Genomic DNA, 17,026 nt, shown 5'->3' on the forward strand with positions numbered 1-17,026 from the left:
GTAGGCACTCACTGACTCAGAGGGGGAGCCCCACCCACACGTGGGGATGACTCAACTTGTCCTGCCTTGCCTGCAGGCCTGGGCCCATTCTCTGGCCTGGATGGCTCTATTCCATTACCCCCCAATGCACCCAGCACGCTGAGGAGTAAGAACCTGTGGCACTGCCACTCTGGGAGGCCGGGCCCCCAAGCCAGGAAGGCCTGAGGCAGGTGCTTAGTCTTGGACATGGAGGCAAACTCAATTCCTGAACTCAGTAGTGCCTCAATCTTCCTCCCAGTCACCAAGCCAGGACAGAGACCATTCATGGTGCCTTTCCCCGATCCTGACACTCAGGCTAAAATCACACAGCACCTTGTTAGTAGAATCTTTTTTATTCAGAAAAAAACCCAAAAAACAAAAAAATTTTCCAACCACACACAGGAGGGGTATGGGTAGGAGGAGGTGTCTGTCCGTCCAGCCCCGGCCCCCGCCCCACATGGTTTTGGCAGCAATAAGGGGTGTGGGGTAATGGCCCAAAAAATAAAAATGGTGTATGTGTGTATGGGCAGGAGAGGGGTGCAGAAGCAGTGGGAAGTGGTGGGGGGAAGGGGCAGACGAGGTCAGTACTGGGAACGCCGCAGGTGGGAGGCCATTTCATAACATTTCTTGTTGATCAAACCACCGTGGACACCTTCTTTGCCCATCAGCAGGACTAGCGCTGGAGAAAAGAGAAAGGAGGCTAGTACCCAGGTGTCACAATTACACCCCCTGCCAGCTGTTCAGCAGCTGTCCAGCCCTGGGGGCTGTAACCCAACCTCATCCCTTCCAACCCCTCCCCTCCCATACACACAGGCAGGCTGTCAGTCACCCTGAAACAATAGGGCTTTTCAAAAGGAGAAAAATCAAGCTTAAAAGGCTGGGGAAGAACAGGCTAAAATTTAGGGGTCAAAGGCTAGTGGACTGTTGACTCATGTTCAGGCCAGAGAGGGCTCTGGATGAGCCTGCCACCTCAGGTTTTAACAAAAAAAAGGCTCAAAAGATGAGAGCTTAAATGATGGCTTACAACCCCAACATTCTACCTCTTCTGTGAAAACAGTTTCTAAGCAGAAAAGAAGGCTCAAGGCAGAAACGAACTCAGGAGGTAATGTGGTTTCAGCTTCTTTAAATTACGAGATGAGGAACTGAGACAAAACATCCTAGCATCCAGAACTGGGAGTACTGGTCTGCTTCCCTTCACATTGGGAACCACAGACAGAAAACAAAAACTGAAGGAAATATGTTAAGGATCTCAGAGGCAGAGCAGTGATAAGGGTCAGAAACTCACTCTTGGCAGTCATGGTGACAGTGAGGTTGAAGGTGGGGGCTCCGCCAGTGCTCTTGGTGCGAAGATCCATGGTATATTCCCCATCCAGCAGCAGTGAGTCCCGGATCACAGAACATTTCTGGCCCCCAAGTGTCAGCCCATTCACGAAAAAACTTGACCGATCTTTGCCAACCAGAACTGCAACCTCTGCTGGCTGAAAAGGGAACCAAGGACCTATCAAGGGAGTCAGTGCACCAAGGTTCCCACTCTGTTCTACAAGGACCCACCTTCCTTCCACTTCTCAGGGAGCTAGAACCCCCAGGAAGGAGAGATATTCGCTTTGTGTAAATCCATGAAATTTGAAAAACTCCTAAGGCTGGGAAGTTAATGCACAAAAAATCATGATCCTCAAACCTAGAGAATGGTAATAGGGAAAAGAGGGTGCCATATCCCTCTGGAGACTTAGATCTCGGATTTTAATAAGGGAGGCAAACCCAGGAATTAAAGGGGACCAAAAGTCAGGGAGAAGACTGGGGTGGAATAGAGTGGGGAGCCTTTGGATGCTCAAAACTCTCCTTCAGGAAAAGCAGAAGCAGAGAGGAGAAGGGAGGGGGCGGGTGAGGCATGAGAAGCAACTTTGTCCTTATTTGGTCAAAGGTTCTGCAGTTGTTGTTAGGGACCCGGACGCCTGGGTCTCCAAGTAACCTAGAGTTTAGGTCCAGGTGTCTGTGCCCCAAGATGAGGAAGCAGACCCCTGGAGGCTCTCTGGGAAAGTTGGAAAACTTTTGAAGTATGCCCCAGGCCATACCCGGCCAGTCAGCTCTCCCTTCTAGCTACCCCAGGGAACCCTTCTCCCCCTTACACCCCAAACCCCCACATCCGGTCCCCTCCCGCCCGGAAATCCCCTTCCCCCCTTTCGAACTTCCGCTCCCCCTCCCCACTTCCGGGCAGTGTGGACTGGGGAGGTGGTGATGGGACAGCGATAGTCATCCCTTATTCCTCAACTTGTACTAGACCAGAACTTCTCACAAAGTTCCCCGCTCTAGGCCCCAGTGGGTGGCGGGAACGGAGGGCGAGGGGACTTCCGGGATTGACCTCAGAGGAATGTTGGGTCCTACGTGCCGAGTTAGGGGGGCGTGTGGCGGCCTCGCCCTCTCTAACGGAGCTGGGAGGGGCACGGAGCCCATGGAGGGCCGGCATGGGACCCAGACCACGCGTCCGGGGCTCCCTCCCGTGTAGGGGAACAATGGTGGAGGGGACGCGTGCTGGAAGCCGGAAGTAGTACAGGGGATTCAGGGGTCCCCTAGCCCCTTCTCAATCATCATTTCTGCTGGAAATTGCAGCGCGTGCCCGCCGCGCCCTGGAGGAGGCGGAAGTGGGCCGCCGCACCGGGAGGCGCGCCCCTCCCCGCCCTGTGCCCCGGATGTAACGCCCCGTCGCGGAAAGCGGGGCGGCCGGCGGGATGGGCGCCGCCGCCTGGGGCGTAGGACCCTGGCGGGCAATGCATGGATGCGTTCCCATGCAGCCGCCATTCGTGCCGCTTCCCGGGCAAGGACCGGGTCACGGCCTTTCACCGCTCTCCTCAGACCGCGCCCGCCCCCACCCAAGTCCCTCCCTCAGGCTCCAAGCCCCGCCAGTCCCCCAGACCGCGCAGGCTTCGCAGTACCGTGATGTTGACGAAGGTTTTCCCGGGGACGGCGGCCCAGACGGAGGGCGAGTCCTTATAGCCCACGATGGCCGCGTCCTGACAGGTCCCGTCCGCCATGAGGTTGTCGATGTAGGCGTTCCACCCGGCCATGGCGCTGCTACTGGGGCTGCTCTCGGTGCTGCTGCTGGGGCCGCGGGCTGAGCTCGGACTGCCTGGGGCTGGCGGGCGCGGGGGGAGGCGGGGAGCTTGGGGCACGCGCTGCCGTCCGGACCGCGGCTCTGCTAGCTGTGCAGCAGCCCTCGCACCGCCACTTCCTGCTCCTCCTCCCCCCGCCAACTAGATTTTTATTTGCAATGGGCGGCAGGGGCGGGGCCTGCTCCTGTTCCCTCCCTCCCCCCTCGCCTGCCCAGATACCGAACTTCGCAAATGCAATTTAAAAAATCCCTCCCCCTATTGCAAAATTTGCAGAGTTCGATGGAAAGCTATGTAAAAAGGATGGGGGGAGGGAGCGAGGCTAGGGTTAGGGCTCCGCCTCGCATTGAGTATAAACCAGATTTTGGTATAGGGGGAAGGGAGTGAGCCAGAGGGAGAATTAGCAAGCTGCAAATTTAGCAAATGAAAGAAGGTTTGGGGAACCCGGGGTTAAACGGAACGATTCTCCCTTCCCCCCACCTCCGCCGGAGGGAAGGGACGGCGGGCGGCGGCGCGTGCGTCTGCGCTTGCGCCTGGGCCGGAGGGAAGGCGCGTGGAACGGTTAGGGCCGGCAGCCGGCTTCCCGGGCGCGCGCTCAGGCGCGACTTGCCGGAGCGATTTGGACTCTCTCGCAAAGGAAGGCGGGTCGGGGACGTGTCTCCCGCCTGGCGGAAGGGGCGAGGGTGCGCGCGCTGTCGTCTCTACAGTCTTGATTTAAGAAGTGAGGGAGCGAAGGGGAGGTGGGCAGAACACCCCGGCCGTTTTCAGAGCTGAAGGCACCACCGGGGGCACCCAAGTTGGGCTCACTCGAGCTCCCCCTCCTTACAGGGGATAGTCCTTTTGTGAGATCAGCGGCAGCCCAGGGCCTCGCCCACGCCCTACCCCCGCCGTGGGCCGCCGGCCTTGCACCTTGGCCCGTCTCTACAGAGGTCACTGAACGCGGGCGCCCGCAGGGCGAGACGGGCGGGACTATTTAAGGCGGAAGAATACCAAGAAGTACCCAGACTGGAAACTTTCTCAAGAAGGGGAAAGTCCCTTGTATTTTGGACACGTTTGCTTTGGGTTTTTTTTTTTTAATTTTCCTTCAGTAAAATTTAAGCTGTGAAACTGTGCGTGATTAGTTCGCTCGTCGCCAACCGGGAAGGGGGTCCCTTTGCTTGGGTAAAATCGGTCTCGGTCCTGCCCCGTCGCCGCCGAAGGGCTGGGCTGCTTCCGGTCCCTCGGGAGCGGGACGCCGGGCTCACGCTGCGCCTCCCGGGCGGGAAGGGGCTAGGTGTCTCCATCGTCCTCGGGAGCCGGCAGCGGCTCCCTCACGGCCACCCCCGACCCGCACCCGACGCCTCCCGAGCCCCTGTTCCTCGACAGCCGCCGCGGCTGAGTCACTGGCCAGCTCGGGCGGAGCCGCCCTCGGGCACGTGGCGGTGCTCCCCGCCCGCCATCTCCTGACCTCTGGCCCGCCGTGCCCCCTACCCGGGGGTGGAAAAATCCCGGGAGGGAGCGGCCGAAGATAAAGGGGGAGAGACGGGATGGGAGACTGGGGGGCAGGGATCCTGGAGTGGGGCCTGGGAGCGCAGACGCCGCGGGGCAGGCGGGCCGGGAGCAGAGCTGGGGGAGGCCGCCGGCGAGAGAGACCTCCGAGGCGGGAGCCCAGTGCTTCGCCCGCTCGAGCCTCGGCGTCCCTCCGTTTCCCGGCTGGGGCTGCAGACAGAACTCGGGGCGACCCCAATCCACCCAGACCCGCCAAAGCGGAAAGCGTGGCCAAGTGCAGGGACCCGCTTCCCTAGGACGCTACGGGCTGATCGCCCGACTAGCCACAGGCGTTCCGGCGCTCCCGTCCATTCATTTTTTTCACTCCTGACTCAACATCATTCTTTGATGGGTTCCATCATCCCTGAAGCGCTGGCGGTCGGTGGGGAAGAGAGCTCCTGACCGACAGTCCCCACGATGGAGCGTTAAGTGCTGTCCTAGCGCTATCAGTCGGGCGCGGCGCCAGCTCTGAGGGCCCATCTAAATTCGTCGCCCTGCCCTCTCCTCGCCCCTTTGCTGGCCGGCACTGGGTCCGGTGGGGTGGAGCCGAGAGTGGCTGTTATGAGGAGGACCCTAAAAGGTGAGACCCTCTCGCCTCCTGGGTGAGGGTTCACTTTACGACCGAGAGCTTGCCCAGAGCCCCACCCCCTTGCTCCACTTGAGGGCCGAAGCAGCCCTGCGCCGCCAAGTGAGCTGAGCATGTGTGGATGTCAATCCAGCAGCCCCTCTTCCAGGCCCCCTCCCCAGCCCCGCAGGCTCGGGTTACACCTGGCCTTTCCTAAAGGGCACTAGTTCCTCTTTAACCTTTGCAAAAGGGGACTTATACGTTTGAGGAGGGTGAGACTCCCTCGATCTGAAGCTCCTTTCCTGCACCTCCCAAGAGGTAGAATTAATAGAAGGACTTTTATGGGGGGGGCAGGGAAAATGGGGGGCATCGCTGACCTTTGGGAGGGGGGCAGTTCCCAGGGCCAATGGCTTCATACTTTAGGCTGCAGTGGGCACTTGGCTGCCAGCCTGGTGTGGCGAGGGGAGGGGGGGTGATGGGGAGAGAGAGAGGCGGGGCTGGCAGGGACTGAGGTGGATCGGGGATAAATGCCCAGCCTGAGAGGGGGTGAACTGACACTGTCCCGGCTGCCACGTAGACTCGAAGCTCACCCCAAGCCCCCAGCGAAGACATCCCAGGTCTGGTGAATTTTCCAGCCCCAGGGGCTGGGGATGGTAAAGGGTGAGGGTAGTGCTGGCTTGAAGAAAGTGCGGGACATTTCTGATTTCTTTCCACCTGGGACTGGGGAAACTTGAGAAAGACTAGAGGGGCTGGAGGAAGCAGGATGGGACACGCTCTGGGAGCACTCAAAGACACAGGGAAACAAGGCTGGGAGGAGAGGCAGGCAGGGGTGGGTAGGGAGGATAGATAGAGCTGGAGCCATTTGGGGAGTTTGGGGTTCCGTGAGGATTTGGACAAGATTGGAGAGCAGAAAAAGGACAGCCTGAATAGCTGGAGAAGATTTGAGGGCTAGGAGGCCATGGAAAATAGATTGCTTGACTGGAATAAGTGGAAGGAGAAGGCCTAAGTGTAGGTCTGGGGGAAACGGAGGTTCGCGGACTGGACTGGTAGAATCCAAGGAGTTACAAAGGAGAGGACCCCTAGAAAAGTCGGGGAGGGGGTTAAGATGGGTTCTAACCTCCTAGTTAGGTCTTTCACTATCTTAGGATGGGGGTGCAATAGGAAAGGCTCTGAGTGGGGGAGGGGGCTACTCCTGCCTCTTTGGTCTGTGACCTTTTTGTGGGATATTTTTAGCTCCAGCACCTGCCTTCTTGGGGTGGGGAAGACTCTTAAAGGGCAAGGGATTTCTGGTTCCTTGAGGGATCAACTGTCCACACTCACTCCCACCTCTTGTCCAGCAGCCATGGCCATGCAGAAAATCTTTGCCCGGGAAATCCTGGACTCCAGGGGCAACCCCACGGTAGAGGTGGACCTGCACACAGCCAAGGGTAACACAGGCCCACTGGATCAGTTTGCTTTGGGAGACCCCAGCCCTATTTGGCCTTTGTCCCACAGTTCTGTGCCACATCCTCTCCTTTCTCTGGGTAGCCTACACCAGATTCCTCCCCAGGCCCTTCTCTTCCAACTGGTTTCGGAGCTAGGAGAAGCAGAAGCCTCTCGCTCTGGCTCAGGAAGGAGACCTCCGTTCTTAGGGTATGGGCGGGGACTCTTTGTGATCTTCCAATTCCTCCTGTCCCAGGCTGATTAAGGAGCTCTGGTGGTGCAGTGGTTAAGCACTCAGCTGCTAACCAAAAGCTTGTTGGTTCACACCCACCAGCTGCTCTGTGAGAGAAAGATGTGGCAGTGTGCTTCCATAAAGATTACAGCCTTGGAAACCCTATGGGGCAGTTCTACTCTGTCCCACAGAGTTGCTATGACTTGGAATTGACTCGACAGCAAACAGGTTTGATTTTTTTTTGTCCAGGCCGATTCCGAGCAGCTGTGCCCAGTGGAGCTTCCACGGGGATCTATGAAGCTCTGGAACTAAGAGATGGAGACAAATCACGCTACCTGGGGAAAGGTGAGGCAAGGCCAATGCAGGAGGGGTAGAGGATGGGAACTGAAGCTCTTGAGGAGCTGGGTTACACAGGAAGAGACCTGACTAGGAGATCAGAGCTCTTCTGAACCCCCTCCCTGGGTTTTCTAGGGGTCCTGAAGGCTGTGGAACACATCAACAAGACTCTAGGCCCTGCTCTGCTGGAAAAGGCAAGTGAAGGGGCCCGCTCCCCCGCCCTCCTCCCTGCACCCCTGTTGTGCTAACCCCAGACAGCCCATTCCTGGGAAGTACCAAACCCATCCCCTCTCCCCCAAACACCTTCAATCCTTCCTCCTGCACATGCCCTGACTCCTGAGAAATCTGACCCCTGCTCTCCCACCTCAAACCTGCTCTTTCAGAAACTAAGTGTTGTGGATCAAGAAAAAGTTGACAAATTTATGATTGAGCTGGATGGGACCGAGAATAAGTGTGAGTGAAGGGGGAGGGATGAAGGAGGAAAGGGTGCAGGTTGGGGGTGGGAGAAACCCCAGGGGCAGAGGCCTGGTTAATTTTGTGTCCCACTTTTGGGGGCACATCAGAGCTGGATGGGTTTGTATTCGTTCCACAGGCATTTCCTGATGCCTGCTGTCTGCCAGGCCTGGGCTGGGCTTTGGATGCAGACATGAAGCTGACACATACCCCTGGGGTGGGGTATCCCAGAGCTCCAGGTGCATAAGAGAGATCACTTGGCAAGCTCTGAATGCCCAGTGGTTTGGGGCTCTGGATTCTTCCCAGGGTGACCAAAGAGGGTGTTCGAAGAGATGACCCCATACCCTGGGAGAGAAGCTCTCATCCTTTCTTCCCACTTGCCTCCTTCCAGCCAAGTTTGGGGCCAATGCCATCCTGGGTGTGTCCCTGGCGGTGTGCAAGGCTGGAGCTGCCGAGAAGGGGGTTCCGCTCTACCGCCACATCGCAGACCTCGCTGGGAACCCAGACCTCATTCTCCCAGTGCCTGTGAGTGCAGTTGCCCTGCTACATCCCAGCTCGGGGTGCAAAAACCAAAACCAAAACCAAACCTACTGCCATCGAGTTGATTCCAACTCATAGTGACCCTACAGGATAGAGTAGAACTGCTCCACAGGGTTTCCAAGGCTGTAATCTTTATGGAAGCAGACTGCCACATTTTTCTCCCGAGGAGCGGCTGGTGGATTCAAACCACTGACCTTTTGGTTAGTAGCCAAGCTCTTTAACTACTGCTCCACCAGGGCTCCTTCTGGTGCATAAGCCGCCCCTGGAAAATCCACCTTCCAGAACCAGCTCCAAAGAAGCCATTTCCTGAAATCGAACCTCTCAAACTGCGGTTCGGCCCCTCCTCTCTCTCCCACAATCCAAATCTTCCCTTAAGACTCCCTGAGCTTCCTTCCCGTGCTATGTAGCCCGTTCCTTCACATTCCAATCCTAGGCAAAAACTCCACCCTCTAACTCCAGCCTGCACCCACCCCCCCAGATCAGATCGAGAGCTTTTTCGTGACAAGGATCTTGGCATTTCTTGGTATCTTCTTTAAACCTTAAAAACCCCAGTGCCCTCGAGTCTTTAAACCTTATTGAGCCAAATTCCCTCTTTATGGAAACCCTTTGAATTTAATCTCAAAGATTATGTTACCAGTTATTGTGTTACTTACTAGACAGATTGTATAAGAGCACAGACTCTGGGGACAAACTGCTGTGGTTCAAATCCTGGTTCTTCCTGTTCTCTAGTTGTGTGATCTTGGGCAAGTTATTTAATCTCTATATGCCTCAGTTTCTTCATTTATAAAAAAGGAGGTAATAATAAAACAACCAAACCAAACCTGTTGCCCTCGAGTTGATTCCAGACACAGCAGAACTGCCCCCTAGGGTTTCCGAGAAGCAGCTGGTGGATTTGAATTGCCGACCTTTTGGTTAACAGAGGAGCTCTTAATCATTACACCACCAAGGCTCTGGGGACCAAAAAAAAAAAAAATTTTTTTTTTAGTACCTAGTTAATACAGTTGTTCTGTGAATGAAATGAGCTAATACAGTATATATAAAGTACTTAGAGCAGTGCCTGGCACAGTAAAAAAAAAAAAAAACCAAAAACCAAACCCATTGCCATTGAGAGGATTCAGACTCATGTCGACGCCACGTGCTTCTGTATAGAACTGTACTTTATAGGCTTTTCAATGGCTGTAAGCTGATGGAAGTAGGTTGCCAGGCCTTTCTTCCACCGCACTTCTAGGTGGATTCGAACTGCTAACCTTTCAGTTAGCAGCTGAGCACCAATCATTTGTACCACCAGGGACATTACCTGGCACATAGTAAGTGTTATGTAAGTGTTAGTTATTATCGTTATCGACATCATCATTATCATATACCAAGTATATGCTGTGTACTTTACATTTGATTTTTTTAATTTTCAGCAAAAGATCCTGTACGAAAGTAGATGTTATGCCCACTTTATAGAAATGTAAGAAGCCCTGAGTAGTAAAATTATTCACCCTAGGCCCCTCAGCTGTAAGTAGGGAAGCCAGGATTCCACCTCCAACCCCCAGCCCTTCTTGATCCCTCGTGCTGCCCCGGCCCAGGTCTGAATACCCTGTCCCCCTCCCAGGCCTTCAATGTGATCAATGGGGGCTCCCATGCTGGAAACAAGCTAGCCATGCAGGAGTTCATGATTCTGCCCGTGGGAGCCAGCTCCTTCAAGGAAGCCATGCGCATTGGTGCAGAGGTCTACCACCACCTCAAGGGCGTCATCAAGGCCAAGTATGGGAAGGATGCCACCAATGTGGGTGACGAGGGTGGCTTCGCACCCAACATCCTGGAGAACAATGAGGGTCAGTGCTCACTGGGAGCGGGGGTGAAACTCCTGCGTTTCCACCAAGAGGAAGGGTGCAGAGATGGGGCCACTGGAGCCTCAGGTCCTCTCTTGCTCCTCTCCCAGCCCTGGAGCTCCTGAAGACAGCCATCCAGGCAGCTGGATACCCAGACAAGGTGGTGATTGGCATGGATGTGGCGGCTTCAGAGTTCTATCGCAATGGAAAGTATGATCTTGACTTCAAGTCGCCCGATGACCCCGCACGGCATATTACTGGGGAGAAGCTGGGGGAGCTGTACAAGAGCTTCATCAAGAACTATCCTGGTGAGACCTCCCATTGCTCCTTCCCAAGTCCCCAGCAACTGCCTAACACACTGACCTCACTGCCCTCCATTGCCACCTAGTCAGGTCCTTCCAATCCTTTGCCCCATCAGTCTCTACCCAAAGCCTTCTGATCTGTCACCCCTCCGTGAGGCCCCTTCTTACCTCTAACGCCCTGACTCTGCCCTCCACTCCCACCAGTGGTCTCCATTGAGGACCCCTTTGACCAGGACGACTGGGCCACCTGGATCTCATTCCTTGCGGGGGTCAACATCCAGATCGTGGGGGATGACCTCACAGTCACCAACCCCAAGAGAATTGCCCAGGCTGTTGAGAAGAAGGCCTGTAACTGCCTGTTGTTGAAGGTCAACCAGATTGGCTCAGTGACTGAGTCCATTCAGGCGTGAGTCTCTCCTGGCCCTGGGGTTCACCATAGCCTCCCTTTGTCCCAACCACTCCAGCTAAAACCTTGCCTAGTAATTCCAAGTCTACCTTTTCCCCAGGACCTGACCCACCCACACCCACCTGACCTGCTATTGTGACCCTGCTATGGACCATGCCCCCACCCCATGCCATTCCTCCCTCCCAAATTCTGCCATTCTTCCCTCCAGCATCTCAGGAGCTCAAATTCAAGATCTGGAATCTCCCCTTCCCTCCTACTTTCCAAAGAACTCAGAGTCACTGCCTTCCTCTCTAAGTGCCCACTGCCCTATTAGGCAGCACTACTTAAAACAGCACTAGCCTGAGGAGGTCTCGTCAGGCCTTATCAAGTCCCCTCTCTACCCAGCTGCAAACTGGCTCAGTCTAACGGCTGGGGGGTGATGGTGAGCCACCGCTCCGGGGAGACTGAAGATACGTTCATTGCTGACCTCGTGGTGGGGCTTTGCACAGGACAGGTACTTGTGGCTCCTCTGCTGAATGTCTAGTTTTCCTGGGGACCTTGGCCCTCAGTTGAATACCACCACAGGCTGCTCCCCCAGGGCCAGGCTCAGCCCCTCCTCTGCAGCCACACCTCACCCTCTGAATTTCTCTTCACTCCTCAGATCAAGACGGGTGCCCCCTGTCGCTCAGAACGTCTGGCCAAGTACAACCAGCTTATGAGGTACTGTGGGTCCAGTGGGCCTGGGGAGCGGAGGGCCGTTGGGCTGGGAGGCAGCAGCTCTGACTTTGTCTGCCTTCCAGGATCGAAGAAGCTCTTGGGAACAAGGCTATCTTTGCTGGACGCAAGTTCCGTAACCCAAAGGCCAAGTGAGAAGCTGGAGACGCCAGGCCCCCACCGGACAGACACAGGTCTTGGAGTATTTCCCCCTGAAATAAACACTGCTGCCAACCAAGCGAGCGTTGCTTCTTTGTGGCAGGGAGAGGTGTTGGTGTCTGGGCTGGTAAGATGGGAGGTGAAGAGGTGGGGGCAGGAAGGGGAGGCAGAGAACAGATGTGTAACTTCCTGGAACAGGGAAGAGGAGGTCTTGGTCAGAGAGGAAGCTGGGCTGGATCTAGAATGACAGAGAAGTTGAAATTTTGAGGGGAGGTTGGGGGAAGCAGGTCCCACACGTGAATGATGCAGAAGAGGCACTGAGGGGACACAGAGCCTGCTCCAGGAGAAGGGGAGCAGGGTGGGGAGGGTCTGGACACCACGAGGGGTGGGGAACTGAGGGTCTGCACACGCTGAGAAAAGCTGGATCAGATCTGCCCATAAGTTGAGTGGTCTGCAGAGCGCTGTGTGGAGGCATACAGGGAAGAGTGAGTGCTTGGTGAGGATGACGGTAACACCGACAACAGCAGCTACACGGCTATGGAGCTTCCCAAGGTCTGGAACAATTCTAACTGCTCGATATATGTGACCTGTGTTACCTTTGAAACTCCATCAGTTGGGTACAACCATTATCCCCATTTTATGGGTGAGGAAACAGGCAAAAAAAGGCTGAATAACTTATGGTAACAGAGCCAGGAAGTAGCAGAGCCAGCACCCCAGCCAGGCCATTTGGCTCTAGGGACTGTGCTCTTAAAATGCTCAATTTTATAAAACCAATGTTTGGCCATCTCTGATCTACAAAAACAGCAATTTTATGCTGTTTGACCTAAAATGATTCCCCTTCCTCTCTGCCAGTGGCTCTAAGACCCACCTTTGTCTGCACAAATAAACCAGGATGTTGGGTCAGACAGTGTTTATTGAATGTGAACTAACCCCATGAGAAAAACTCCAAGGAGAATGGAGAATAATACAGATTAAATACCCACCTGTGCATTCACACTCTCGCGCGTGCACACACACGTGCACACACACACACACACACACCCCACATACGTATCCAGGCTCCAGCAGTGACGCATCAAACACCTGCTGTCCCAGCCCGAGTGATAGCTGGAGGGAGGTGGTTCGGAGGGGGCTCCAGGATGGGTTTCATAGCAGCAGCCTTGTCTCCCCCTCCCCTGCCCTGGGGGCCAAAAGGAGCTGGGGTGCCTAGGAGGTAGGTGGCAACTCTTCCCCACTCTGCCGTAGACGCTTCTTGGCTCGGATCTCATTCATGGCCTCTTCAATGGAGCGTGTGTCCCTCTTGTTGGCCACAGGCACTGGGGACAGAGAAGAGGAGGCTGGGGAGGGCTTAGGGGCTCTGTGCCTTGGCCTCCACTTCTCTCTCCCCACATCCTGTGCTCTTCTCCCAGCCCTCCCTGGGCGCCGCTGTGGCCTCACCACAGCCATAGGTCTTGTTGGCCTGTAGCATGTGGGCCGCATCCTTGGCTGCCCCCTTGCCGATGAGGTGGCTATACTTGTCCTTGTAGTCACTGGCGGGGCTCACCACCACAGGTCCCTGCTGGGCTGCCTCCTCCTCCTGCTGCTGGGCCAGCTCCTAGGAGTGCAGAGGTAGGGCAGCAAGGTGCAGGGCCTGGCCCCAGCCCCTCGCAAGTGGTAGGCTGCAAGTCTCGAGGGACTGGGGCCTGGCCCCAGCCCCTCGCAAGTGGTAGGCTGCAAGTCTCGAGGGACAGCCCGCATAGCTCACCTTTAGCTTCCGTTTCTCCTCAGCTTTCTGGGGGTCCCACTCTTCTCCACGACGGTAGGACTCCAGTTCTTCATCTGAAGGTGCAAACTCCTGAGGAAGAAGGAGGTAACGGGGCGAGTTCCATAGAAATGTTTTCTCTCGTTCCCCTCCCCCAAGGAGTACAAGCTAAAACGGGGAGAGGGGAGGGGAAAGATCTCTGGCCTTTCACCTTTTTGAAGATCATAACATAACGACACTCATCATCTTCTCCGAAGGAGAAAGATGTCAAGCCAGCCACTTCTACCACATCGTGTCTAGAAAGGAAGGGCAGACAAGACAGAAGCCATTGAGCCAAGGGGGTTCTAGTGTCCTCCTCTCAAAAGATTCCCCTGCTGGCCCTTTCAAGCCACCCTCACCACCATGTCCTGCCTCCCCCAGCCCAGAGATACCCACAGTATGCTCCTCTCTATCTTGTTCATTGGCTGAAACTTTTTCTTGATTTGCCCACTGTCTTGGATGAAATCTGACACCTCCTTCTCCATCTTGGGAGGGGAGAAAAGAAAAGAAGATATAAGATGATGGCTCCACCCAACACCCCTCTCCCCCTACAGGGCCAGTAGGCCTTCTAGACCTCCCCACACCTCTCCTAGCCTCCATGCTGCCACTGGCTTTCAGACTTCACCTCTCTCAAAACATTTTCAAGAAAACTGAGCCCTCAACCTTCTAACTCTAAGGAAGTCCTTCCTGAAGGCTGCCTTTGATCTCTTCAATTGTTCTCACCCTTTTACGAAACTCCACTTTCTGTTGTTTCTCTTGCTCCTGTAGTTTCTTCAGGCGGGCAGCCTGCTCTGGGGGTGAGAAATGGCAGCATGAGGCCAGGGCCGGAAGCATGAGCGGGGAGAGTTTGTAAGCCTTCAAAGGAAGTCTGGTGTCCACTGGGAGATGTCAGGCTGGGACAGTAAGACTGTTAATTCACCAAGCACTTACTGATGTGTACTATATGCCCGGCACTGTGCTAGGCCCTGGGATACAAAGATGATTAAGATGCAGCCTTGCTCCTCAGGAGTTCACCGTTCAGTGGGAATGACAAAGATTAGAATCCCGTTGCCCAACCTCACTGGGGAAACCAATTAACATTCATTTAATGCCCACAACATACAAAAAGCTAGAGAAACAGAAAACTTGGGGAGGTGAGGGAAATACATTAGGCCCCTGGCCTCATCTCATTGTCTACCTAGCAAGAGGGAAATTATTTAACTTCCTATATTTTGTAAAACCCCCCACTTCCTACTTCTATTAGGCAGGATCAAGCTGAAATGGCTAGTCTGACTCCGTTCTCCTTCGGGAGTGTAGGTCCCCAATGCAGCTGCAAAAGAATCTTACCTAACCCTTCTCCTCTTCCTCACATCCTGTCTCTGCACCAGACCCTCTCCACTTCACGGAGCAGGGGTGTTGTGTGGAGGACTGTGGGCCATAGTATACTCCTGGGCCTGTACCTGGGCCCTCCACACCTGCCTGTCTCCCCCTTCCCCCCATGTGATCTTATTGCCTCTGGAGCTTGGAGCATATGCCTCTTCGCACTCCCGCTCCTGCTCCTCAGCCTGAAATGCCCCTCTCCTCTCTTCTGCCTTTTTAAACCTTTAAAAAATTCCTTGAAGCCCACTTCTGTGGAATCTAAATCCCTCCTGCTGCAATGAAGCTCTTTCCATTTTTCTAATCACTCCATGCCGTTGCACACGTTGTTCCTTTTGCATGCAGTGCTTCTCCTCCCCTTGCCAACTCTGAGATCTGCCATGAGTCAGTCACTCACTTCTTCCTCCAGGCTTCGAGAGCATGTTTCAGACACCCACTATGGCACCTGCTGAGAACTAACACAATGTAACTTTGTCTCCCCTACCTGACCATGAGCTCCCAAAAGGCAGGGATCCCATTCTGGTCCTGGGTCACGACCATCTAGAATGGCCAGCGGAAGCTCTCACCTCTCTGACTTCCAGAGCACTTATCTTTAGCACAACTCACTTCCACTGCTGTTTCTCTAACTGGTTTGTGAGTTCTCTCTTTCCACCTGTGGAGGTGGCATGAGATTACGGATAAGAATTTAGGCTCAAAAGTTACAACTGGGTTTGAAACTCTGCCACTTACTGTGTTACCTCAGGCAAGTAACTAAACTCTGAACTTCGGCTTTCTAGTCAGGGGCCGCTAGCGATTCCCGCTTTGACAGTCGCGATTAGCATTAAATAATCTCAGTTCCCTGATCCCATTATGTCCCCTCCTTCCTTGCAGCCTTCTGCCTGGAACACTCTGCTTCTCCCTCCCTCACTGTATTACCTATTCTTCAGATCCCGGCTCACTGGACCACTGCTCACTGGACCACTGCGGGCTAGGTTAGGACCCCCAGGTAGACGCTCTCACAATTACTTCTCTTTCACAGCATTTATCAAGTTGGTTATTAAACCTGTGTGACTGCTTCATCAATGCGAGTCTCAGCCCCGGACTGTGGGCTCCTTGAGGGTACTCCTGGCCCCTAGCGCACAGCAGGAGCTCAATAAATGAGGGATATTTGGATATCAAGCAACCCTTAAGCACTCTGAAGGCACCCTGCCTGCCCGAGCCCGCCTCAGGCGAGCGGGGACCGGGTGCCGGGACGGGGCTCGGCCTCGGCCAAGGCCCGCGGTGTTGGGACCTGGGGTCCACCCCAAGGCAGTCATTCCACCAGTCTCGTTCATTCGGCGTAGCGGGAGCAACCCCGGACGGCCGAGACCACCCGCCGAGCCGCACCCCACACGGGCAGCCGTCTCCCGGTGGGGGGACTACGGCCAATAGGACGGCCGGGACATCCCCGTCCCTCCAATCAACAGCACGACCCGCGCCAGCAGCTCGGGAATTTAAGGCCACCGACGCCAGGGGGGCAGAAGGGCACCAAAAGGAGCCAGCAACCAATTGGAGGTGCTGGGAGCGGGTGGGTCGACGAAAGGCCGAACGAGAGTTAATAGGTAGGCCTTTAAGCGAGATAACCAATAAAGGTGAAAGGACCGTGAATGGGCATGCCCCGAATCCAATAGAAATAAAGACTGGGAGCGGAGAAACGAAGGCCGGGAAGTGGGTGGAGCCGAGGCGCGGTCGAACACGCCTCTCCAATCCGACAAGAGGATGGGTGGAGTCGGAGGCACCCAGCCAATCAGAGCACGGCAACAGCGGACGGGCAGGCCCATCGACTAATTGATAACAAGGACTGCGGAAGACCAGGGTAGGAGAAAGCGGCAGGAAGGCGGAGCTAAGCTTCAGGTAGCCAATCCTTGCTCGCTAAAAACAGCGGGCGGGTCTGCAGCCCTTTTAGGGACTCTAGGGGGCTCGGAAGGGGACTGTGAGGGGTCTTTCAAGGTTGAGGAGGCGACAGCGTCCAAAGGGGGAAGAGTGCGGTCCTCAGAACTGGGCGAGGAAAGGCGGCTGTGAATTTGGGATCCTCACCTCGGGCCTTGCGCCGAGTCTCCTGGTCACCGAGGCTGGGAGGCTTCTCCATGGAGCTCAGGATGGAGCCCAGTAGGTCCGCCATCTTGGGAGAGACTGAGAGGAGGCGGTGCGTCTTAAAGGGAAGGGCGAAATGCCTTTAAGGCCGGAAACACGTCGGAGGCGAAAAACCGTGCGTCCGCCCCGCCCCGTCGGACGCTGCCCCGAGACCCGCCGCGGCCGCGGCCGCCGCCGACCCCGCCTCCCGCCCCGCGCGGC

General features: G+C 55.5%; 3 protein-coding genes across 8 annotated transcripts; 1 reads left to right on the forward strand and 2 right to left on the reverse strand.

The window, feature by feature from the left end:
• Window positions 1-351: 351 nt before the first annotated feature.
• On the reverse strand, window positions 352-3,255 carry PFN1 (profilin 1). Its single transcript, XM_049861609.1, has 3 exons — window positions 2,949-3,255; window positions 1,304-1,496; window positions 352-697 (listed from the first exon to the last, which is right to left on the reverse strand). The coding sequence occupies exons 1-3, from the start codon at window positions 3,078-3,080 to the stop codon at window positions 600-602; spliced, it is 423 nt and encodes a 140-aa protein (XP_049717566.1). The 5' UTR covers window positions 3,081-3,255; the 3' UTR covers window positions 352-599.
• Window positions 3,256-4,704: 1,449 nt separating this feature from the next.
• Window positions 4,705-11,647, forward strand: ENO3 (enolase 3). Of its 5 annotated transcripts, none has more exons than XM_049861192.1 (12): window positions 4,705-5,229; window positions 6,555-6,641; window positions 7,118-7,213; window positions 7,340-7,398; window positions 7,588-7,657; window positions 8,049-8,182; window positions 9,798-10,020; window positions 10,128-10,325; window positions 10,524-10,725; window positions 11,110-11,218; window positions 11,366-11,424; window positions 11,505-11,647. In XM_049861192.1, the coding sequence occupies exons 1-12, from the start codon at window positions 5,211-5,213 to the stop codon at window positions 11,572-11,574; spliced, it is 1,326 nt and encodes a 441-aa protein (XP_049717149.1). In that variant the 5' UTR covers window positions 4,705-5,210; the 3' UTR covers window positions 11,575-11,647. The 5 variants fall into 5 exon arrangements, with proteins under 5 accessions (XP_049717149.1, XP_049717152.1, XP_049717150.1 ...); XM_049861193.1 differs by lacking the exon at window positions 4,705-5,229 and adding an exon at window positions 5,767-5,831; XM_049861194.1 differs by lacking the exon at window positions 4,705-5,229 and adding an exon at window positions 5,785-5,831 and having other exon boundaries at window positions 6,552-6,641.
• Window positions 11,648-12,449: 802 nt separating this feature from the next.
• On the reverse strand, window positions 12,450-16,944 carry SPAG7 (sperm associated antigen 7). 2 transcript variants are annotated; one of them, XM_049860162.1, is made up of 7 exons: window positions 16,769-16,933; window positions 14,081-14,148; window positions 13,754-13,842; window positions 13,530-13,614; window positions 13,322-13,411; window positions 13,015-13,171; window positions 12,450-12,893 (listed from the first exon to the last, which is right to left on the reverse strand). In XM_049860162.1, exons 1-7 carry the CDS (start codon window positions 16,851-16,853, stop codon window positions 12,784-12,786), a joined length of 684 nt encoding a protein of 227 aa, XP_049716119.1. In that variant the 5' UTR covers window positions 16,854-16,933; the 3' UTR covers window positions 12,450-12,783. The 2 variants fall into 2 exon arrangements, with proteins under 2 accessions (XP_049716119.1, XP_049716120.1); XM_049860163.1 differs by lacking the exon at window positions 12,450-12,893 and having other exon boundaries at window positions 13,021-13,207; window positions 13,260-13,411; window positions 16,769-16,944.
• Window positions 16,945-17,026: the final 82 nt, after the last annotated feature.

The sequence above is a fragment of the Elephas maximus genome, chromosome 19 (assembly GCF_024166365.1).
Source record: "Elephas maximus indicus isolate mEleMax1 chromosome 19, mEleMax1 primary haplotype, whole genome shotgun sequence".
In the NCBI taxonomy this organism is placed as follows: Eukaryota; Metazoa; Chordata; class Mammalia; order Proboscidea; family Elephantidae; genus Elephas; species Elephas maximus.

Coding starts and splice junctions, on each gene's coding strand:
- PFN1 (XM_049861609.1), bottom strand. CDS start 3,080: ATGGCCGGGTGGAACGCCTACATCGACAACCTCATGGCGGACGGGACC. Junction 1,497..2,948: donor AAACCTTCGTCAACATCACG/GTACTGCGAAGC, acceptor TTCCCTTTTCAG/CCAGCAGAGGTTGCAGTTCT. Junction 698..1,303: donor TGTCACCATGACTGCCAAGA/GTGAGTTTCTGA, acceptor TCTTTTCTCCAG/CGCTAGTCCTGCTGATGGGC.
- ENO3 (XM_049861192.1), top strand. Junction 7,399..7,587: donor GCCCTGCTCTGCTGGAAAAG/GCAAGTGAAGGG, acceptor CTGCTCTTTCAG/AAACTAAGTGTTGTGGATCA. Junction 10,021..10,127: donor CATCCTGGAGAACAATGAGG/GTCAGTGCTCAC, acceptor CTCCTCTCCCAG/CCCTGGAGCTCCTGAAGACA.
- SPAG7 (XM_049860162.1), bottom strand. CDS start 16,853: ATGGCGGACCTACTGGGCTCCATCCTGAGCTCCATGGAGAAGCCTCCC. Junction 13,843..14,080: donor AAGTGGAGTTTCGTAAAAGG/GTGAGAACAATT, acceptor TCCCCTCCCAAG/ATGGAGAAGGAGGTGTCAGA. Junction 13,412..13,529: donor ATGTTATGATCTTCAAAAAG/GTGAAAGGCCAG, acceptor CTTCTTCCTCAG/GAGTTTGCACCTTCAGATGA.